This window comes from Lottia gigantea (assembly GCF_000327385.1).
Source record: "Lottia gigantea unplaced genomic scaffold LOTGIsca_215, whole genome shotgun sequence".
Lineage (NCBI taxonomy): Eukaryota > Metazoa > Mollusca > Gastropoda > Lottiidae > Lottia > Lottia gigantea.
Window position 1 is genome coordinate 186,284 of NW_008708508.1, and position 8,714 is coordinate 194,997.

An 8,714-nucleotide genomic window follows, 5' to 3' on the forward strand; every position below is an offset into this window, starting at 1 on the left:
GGACTCAAGGCATCGGACGAAGAATTGGAATGTCCCAAATAGAAGTAAAAGGTGTGCTCCATACACATAACAAGGCTAGAAAACCTCTTTACAATCCTTTTAAAGATGATTTCCCTTATTTTTTAGTGTAAAATTAAGCAAACTATTTCATTAATTGGTGTTTCTAAGCTTGTATTCTTAATCAAATTAATATGTTCTTATTGCATATAAGTTTTAACCAATCATAAATGTCCATGTATGTACAGTCTGGATAAACAAAAAAAATATTTGTTTAACCTTTCTTGATCGGTCACTCATTGAAATTCTGTTGGTAATTCTCTTATAATTTAGATAATTATAAATTACTTATGGACATGGTATTTTTCCAAGTCATTAGAACACCACTACCTTCTATCCATATAAATATTAACATTTTCATTTTCATAAATGAAACTAAGGGAACCCATCTTCAATATTTATGAAAACAAATTATTTTTGTGTTAACGCACTGGTATTGTGTTTTCTTACACCCCAGTAAAGCTTAGTTTAAATTGAACATATTGTATAAATATTATATGTATAAATATCACATTAAGAGCTTCAAATTATAACTCTTAAAGTCCTTACTTTTAAAGGGGTATTCTACTTTTTTGTAAAAAGGTTTTATTATCAAAAACGTCGTAAATTAAATATTTCTAATGTATGCTATCTTCTTTATCAAACTGAATTTGTTTAAAAAGGTTATTTAAAAACGAAGATAGTTGTTTGACCTAGTTTTGGTGTTTCGATTTATAATGGCTCGGTATTATTAGTTGAAATCTTAAGAATATGTAAGGCACATATTTCTCTACAGTACAGTAGTTTTCTAACAGATTGCAAACAGCATAAAGAACGTGAAAACGTTGCGTAATGTTTTTAAATATTTTTGGCGTTTTAATATTTCCGAATGGATTTTATAGTTAATACTTTCAGATAAGTTAAAGGGCACATTTCTTAAGATTTTGGTGTATAGTTTTCAAAAATTTTAGAAAACAAATTTCGACCTACAAAAAGGCGGAATGTGCCTTTAAGTTGACTGTGGGCAACACTAAAAATTAAGCCAGGCCTACTACTTGAACATATATTTGGAACATTCTACAATACGTTATTCCTCGTCTAATTTTAAAAAATGTCAAATTTTCTTGTGTTGCCTCCGATGGCTAAATTAATTTTTACAGCATTTTTATACGCCCACATTTTAATGTGGTCGTATATTGTCGTCGCCGCTGTCCGTCCAGAATTGACTTGTAAACGCAGTAGAGACAAGTTGGACAAGTTCGAATATGACTATCTCTCGTAAAAAACGCTTTTTGAGTTTGCCCTTAAATTATGAAAAACGTGTCAAAATTTGTTTGTGAACACAACATCTACTACAGTTTTCATCCGATTTAAATGAAATTTGGTATGATCATTTATAATGATGAGATCTTAGTGAAGATTGAATTTGACGATTTTTCGATCAACGGAATTTGAGTTATTGCCCTTGATTGGTAGAAAGGCATCAAATTTTGTTGGCTTGTTTACGCAATAGAGGTGACAGTTTATGTCAGAATTTATTTAATAATGTGTGTTTGTTTAAATCAACAATATCTTGACACAGATAGGTGACCGCCCTTGATATACTGTAAATGTATGAGGAAAATGGACGTAACTTGCTTGGAAACCACTTGTTATCCATATTGTTTATTAAGTTGAATTTTCATCTTGGCGGGTGACAATCGAGATGTGTAAATAGTTAGAACCTATACTAATATTCATTTTTTTTTATCAATACGTTTATCAAGTCAAAAGGAGAGGAAACCAGTGTGCACAGAACGCATGTTAGAAGCAGCCACGGGCTTCTATAGTCGGCACGAGGACTGACGAAAACCATTCAAATAATTGAAACAAGAATTTACATTCAGAGGATGCAGTTGTTTTAAATAAAATCTAGTACAATACATCACGATCTCGCAAATACTCAACTTACACTAATTCATCAATAAAAATGTTTTGAATGAATCCTTTCTAATATCATTGAAGTAAGGTAGGATAGACGAGATATCTGGCTTAAAAAGTCTCAATCCAATGGGCTTTCCTAGCTTGACGGAAATTGGTTGTTTCAGTTTCAGGCGCTCAATAGTTAGGGTAAGATTGTCAGATGAAACGTCGTCCACGTTGAAATGATCTATGGAACGTTTACCGCGTGGGTAAATTATTTTTAGATTTCTCCTACATATTGTTTGGGATATTTTTTTTAAAATGAAATTAAGTAAACTAAATTCGAGGTTTCACATGTTAGACGCTTTTGAATAGAATACCTTTTCTTAGTGATATTACATATTAAAATGATTTTTGATATAAAGGGACACTTTTTGACATCTATTTGACTGATAAGGAGCAATCCTTAAGCCTAAGTATTTAGACATAGGATCTGTTCTTAGCTCTTATATTCACTAAGGTGGAATTTCGTAAAAATCGTTTAGTTTCGAGAAATCGTACAGGTTTGGTTATAATCCCTTGATCTTGTGCAAATTCGGTGACCTAATCATACCTACCAGAAACGGTATGCTCTGGGTGAAATGAGCTCTTGTGCAGGAGTTGATGCGTATCAGTTTCCTTAAAATATACCTTAATATAAAGTTTATTCGTTTCTGCTATGGAGTCTCTTTTGAAAAAAAATGGTATCTATAAAAATTATGCTCTCGGGACTATTGTTGGCAGTAAGCTTAATGTATGTCGATTATTGAAAATTTCAAACAATGGGTCAAATGGACAAAGGGTTAACACCTCACGTTCCCACTCTGCCATGAAGGGGCGAAACGCTTTCCCATGGCATTTCCTTAAGTTTGCAGAAGTTTTACCATTAAAAATCATGTAAAATCCTTCCGATTCCAGGAGCTGTGGAATTTCTTCATCGGGTCACAATGACACAACATGAACCCTTTATCATTCTTGATGGCCTATATAAATTTTTTTTCAGTAATTGTTTTTGATTAGGTTTCGTGTGTTTTTCAAGTCAATTGATATCTAATTAGTCGGAAACGTCAGTGCATCTAGGCCATAACCACAAAATACACACCGTATGTGGGTGAAGCTGCGTCTGCGTAACTACACAAAGCCAGATATAGGCGCACGATTCTACATATTTAAAACAAGAAACTTCCTGAAGGAAGCAGATGGAGGTGGGGTTTCATCTCTCCCGTATAAACAACCGAACAAACCTAGAAGTAAATATCCATCTCACGGATGGATGGATCTTTTAGTCAATTATTTCGAAAAAAAAACTCATTAAAATCTGACGCAGGACTTTGATTTTTATTTTGTAAGGGACATGGAATAGCTTTTTGGATATATGAAAAATGATAAACCCGGGTGTTTTATTTCGAGTTACAAAAGAACGAATTCAATACCCAACTAGTGAAAGAAAAAGATCTGTGGCACTTTCAGTCCTGAATTTGAAGCTTTTGAATGTGGTTACATGTTTTTAGTCTGAAAATACCTGCTCACGAAATACGGTCAAGAGATATCACTCTTGGATGCTTCACTTTAGTTCATGATTTGTCATTATTTTTTAATATTTTTACAAAGAGTGTTGAAAGTATTAAAAGTATTAAATTACATTTTAGCTCTTGATCTGTTGAAGAGTTTGCTGTCATGCAAGCAATGGAGGTGGTTGTTGCTGCATTCTATAGTATACCAAGAAAATTGTCGTATGTACTTTGTTGTTCAACCTCAGGAGAAAGATTTCGAAACAAAAGCTCAAATCGTTCGAATAACAAAATTTCGATGTGACTGCTCCTAATCATCGGATATTGTCAAAAACAAAGCTTGTCAGATAGGTAACGTGCACCCAGTGTCAGCTTTGTTTGATCCCTGAAATATTCAATATTAGCAGAATATCGGCAACTTTTCCCGGGCTAACTTTTTCCCTATTGGAGATTTCTCAGTTTTATTATTTTTTCTATATGTGAAGGGGGCCCCAGGTGCATATGTGTGCAAAATTTCAGCTATGTAACTCTTCATGATAAAAAATTATTTGAGTATAAGCACATTTCGTGCAGGCGTCCCTTGTAACTAAAAAAAAAATATTTTTTCTCTAATTGTTTTAATTCGGTTTTAAGTGTTTTTCTCACTCCCTGGGGTCTGATTCCTTTTGGGAAAAACCCAAAGCATGGGCCAAATCGGTTTATTTTGCAAAGTTAGCTATTAGACGTTTTCCGTCTACATGCCCTATAAGAGCAGAATATCGGCAACTTAGTGGGTTTCACCTCATCAAATAATTCATTCAGAAATAAAATTAGTTATTCATTCATGCAACCTAGCGAGTCAAGAGAATTGTTTCATTTATTCAACCAAAACCTAACAAACTGACTCAGCTGAGTTTTTATTGACAAATTTCCTCCTATCTGTATTGACAAAAACTAGCAAATTGACTCGCTAAGTTTTTCCTCAACAAATTTCTTCATGTTTGTGTACGCAAAACTTATCAAATTGACTAGCTGGGTTTTTCTTCAACAAATTTCTTCCTGTTTGTGTTGGCAAAACCTAGTCAAACAAGCCAATCATGGAGTCAATCAAGTAATCTGATCTGTCATGGCGGGGTCAATACAAATACATGCATCTGTTAAAAGATGTACAATAACAGTAATTTAAACTATTAAAATGACCTCAAGAGGGCAGCGAATGGTAGAGCTGGCCCGTAAGAAACTAGACAAGCCTTTAGAAAGCAGGTCAAGGCTGATGAACATAAAATTAAGGCAGATCAACATGCTAGTCTGTGTCAAGCTAATATAGGCCTACATCAACGTCGATGTTCATATACCCATGGTTTTTAGTGTCAGCTGTTCTTCTCTCAAAACATTCTACACATGGTCAAAATTTACTTTTTGAGCAAAATGAACCCCAAAATGACAGTAACATCAAAACGTGAACCCAATAGTTGTTGGCTGCTCAAACACTGTGATATAATTTCATGGGACGGGGCTAAAAGGTTACCAGTGTTGCCAGAATTTGTGATGAATTCAGTTGTGAAAGGTATAGCATTTTCATTGTAGGAAAAGGCATAGAGCAGAATTGGAGAAAAGTGTACACAAGAAAGATAAATACCCGCTTCTTCCAGCCTGCCCTGAAACATACAGAAAACCGTGCCAAAAGATAATTCCCCCTATTAGTCGAGAATCAATTAACAGAAGCTATTGGTCACTCTCAATCGGAGAAAGACGCCTGTGGCTCGATGGTCATATCCTGGTCAAGGAGGTCAAGTCGAGAAAAGCTGCTCAGGATAGATACAGCACGTCCCATAGATGATATACCAACTTTCGACTGAAGATGGATAGAAGGTAACTGTCTGCAAAACCATGTTCCTCTACACACTTGGACTAAAAACAGATGGAACAATTACAGAGTTTGTTAAATCGAATTTGAGTCCCAAAATTCACCAATGGTTGACATTGCCGATAAACGAGGGGGATCAGAGCCAAGTAACAAGTCAGACTTTGGTCAGATCTGTGCCCATATCAATTAGTTTCATCCACAAATCAGTCATTACACTCGGGAGAAAACTCCTAATAGGTGTTATTTCGATTGTAACCTTTCATTTTCAATTACTGACATGCGGAAGGATTTCAACAGTTAGTGGTCCAAGGCTTCCTATCATGTTTACTGGTAAGCCCTCTCAAGATGACTGCAATGTCTGCAAAGACTACAAATCCCACATGCTGATGGTGATGATAGTCAAAACTGTGAAACCTGTCTAAAGGGTGAGCAGCATGAACTATTTGCAGAAAAAGCCAGACGTGCATATCAAGCTGATGCGTCCGACAAATGTCCAGATAACACTAAAATATTTGCTGCTGATATGCAGCTCGTCATTTTATTACCCAGATTAACTACCAAAGAGTATCTGTTTGTAAGTAGGTTAGTTGTTTTTAACGAGATCTTTGCTTCCCTTATTTACAGGAAAAGATGATTATGTCATACTGTGGCACGAGGCAATTGCTGGTAGGCTTGGCATAAATGTTGCATCTGCTTATATAAAGTGCATTAATCTTTCAGCAAAGGATAATGTAGTACTTTGGGCCGACAATTTTACTGGGCAGAATAAAAATTGGACTTTATTTACATCATTGGTAATGTGTGTAAATCAAGAATGGGGCCCCAGAATAGTCACACTCAAATACCTTGAAAGGGGACACACATTTATGAGGGCTGATGTCAATGGAACAATTGAAAATAAAATGAGGAAAGCTGCGGAAATACTCAATTTCCAAGATTTTGTTGATCTATGTGACAAGGCTAGCAAGCATACTAGACCTGTAGTTTTGCACTGCAATGATTTCCACTGTTTTCAAGATGACCATAGAACCCGCCAAAAAAAGAATGTACAATTGCCACTAATTGGTACCATCGTTGAAGTTGAATTGCGTAAAGGTAGTCGAGCAGGTCGAATGTCTAAAGCCAAAGTCTGATATCCCGACATGGTTGTTACACAATGTATTATTAGGGTTGACTAGCAATGGGTGTCGAAAATTCAACTATGGGCCATTAACATCACTGGATATAATTGTTTTATTGAATATCTCCCAGGGAAACAAAATGTTATTGCTGATTTCCTTAGCCGTATGTCACAAAATCCGAATGCTGTTTCCCCCTCACATGATGAAGAACCCGATATCAAAGATCACACCTTCGAAATTAATGCCATAAACTCTAATAGATTTAACCCCGAAAGGCTTTGAGAAATGTGAGGTGTCCCCTGAATCGCCGGACAAAACGGACATCGCTGTTGAGGGTTATGACATGCTCCAAGAACAATCTAAGGATAAGGAAATCTCAAAAATTATCTCACAGTTAAAAGGCGAAAATGAAATGCATTATGGAGCATCAGCACCAAACAGGCTATATGGCTCCAGAATACGTTAAAATAATGAAAAAAACTAAAACAATAAAACACCTATCAATAAAGAAATGTCACATAGTGACAACAAAAAAAGACGATAAAAACCATATCACAGAAAAGGTCATTTAATGACTACAAAAAACAGTTAAAAGGCGAAAAGGAAGTTCCCGCAATCCATAACAAACATCTCCTTATCAATAATGTTCCCTATTACCTTTCTCACGGAGATAGCGAACCCACTCCTCGGCCATATGTCCCTGTTCACTTGAAGAACGAAATTCTTAAACAATATCACGACTTATTTCACCTTGGTATCCATAAAACATACAGCATGATTGATCAAAAATATTACTGGCCTAATTTATATAAGCAAATTTATCAATTTATATAAGCAAATTTATCAATATGTCTCTCAGTGCGTACAGTGTCAAACGCGTTCCCTTAAAAAAATCAAACCGCTATTTCAAGAAACCGACATTCCCCTTTATCCATTTGCAAAAATATCGCTCGACCCTTCTGGCCCATACCCCGTCTCTCTCTCCGGAAACATCACTTCTTTTGTTGACTGGTACAGTTGATGGCCCGAAGCCTTCCCAGTCAAAGATAAATCTGCTGCAAATGTCGCTCATCTTCTTTAAAAGAAATTTTTCCTTGTTTTGGAACGCCCCTTCAATTAGTCACGGATAACGCCATGGAAAACGGGAACAAAATTATACATGAAACGTTGGCAGAATTAAACATGTCATGTTACTACTTCATACTACCACCCACAGAGCAATGTGATGGTAGAACGCTTTCATCGAACCTTCCATGACGTGCTCTCCACGAAAATGGAAAATAAGCTGGATACTTGGGATTTATACCTTAACCAAACTTTAGCGTTTGAATATTAGTGAATCTTCACGTTTCTCTCCATTTTATCTTCTGTACAATCGCGATGTCGTGCTCCCTATCGATAACTTGCTGAAACTGAGACGGAAATATCTAATGGAGGACTTTCACAAAATTGCGTTTGAAAATCAATATAAATCTTTCATTTTAGTTCACCAAAACCTCAAGAAAGCAAAACGTCGACAAGCTCGGTATGCCGATACAAAGACCAAATCGGCTAACTTTCAAGTAGGTGATCCAGTCTGTGTTAAAAATCATTTGCGTACCAGTAAACTTCAAGGTAAATGGAAACCATACTATAGAATTATAGAGCAGACTTCGCCACTTTCATTTATCGTAAAAAAAAATCAACTAGAGCCTTAAGTGCAACGGCGCTGAAGCAGTGCGTTGCATCCTGATAGAAAGATGCAAAGTATTGTTGGACTACATATGCCCCATATTTCATTATAACTTTTAGAGAGGTTTCATGAAACCAGGGAATTTTCACAGATTTTCCTTCTGTTTTTGTATTGTAAATTACAAGAATATATACTCCTTATGTTTCTTTTAAAACTTTTCACTGGTTAACGATACAATTCTAACATAACATTAAAAAGTACTTTTGTAGAATCGATTTTTTTTTGTGTCTCTTTAATAATTAGAAATTTTGAAATATAGGAATCCATGTTCCAACCAGTGCTTTATGTCCTTGGAAATGGTTTTGTAATGTTGCTGGATTGCATGCCTTCCTATAATATTCCAAAATAGGTATGTAATGAAATATAATTGGAAAGGATCTTGTAGATGGATTGAATATAAATTAATCCTGTAATTCCACAAAAACTAAGCGTTGTATAAGTCGATATGTGCTACAACATTAGCGTTTAGTGACGTCATCAAACGCTTAGTTTTAGTGAAATTAAAGAATCACAGACGTCTGGTTGAG

The 8,714-nt window shown here is 35.5% G+C and overlaps 1 protein-coding gene across 1 annotated transcript; it reads left to right on the top strand.

Annotated features, from left to right (window-relative positions):
* Positions 1–4,907: 4,907 nt before the first annotated feature.
* On the top strand, positions 4,908–6,467 carry LOTGIDRAFT_174750 (hypothetical protein; the record flags this gene model as incomplete). The annotated part of the gene is made up of 3 exons (XM_009054395.1): positions 4,908–5,034; positions 5,784–5,912; positions 5,959–6,467. 3 exons carry the CDS (start codon positions 4,908–4,910, stop codon positions 6,465–6,467), a joined length of 765 nt encoding a protein of 254 aa, XP_009052643.1.
* Between the last annotated feature and the right edge of the window lie 2,247 nt (positions 6,468–8,714).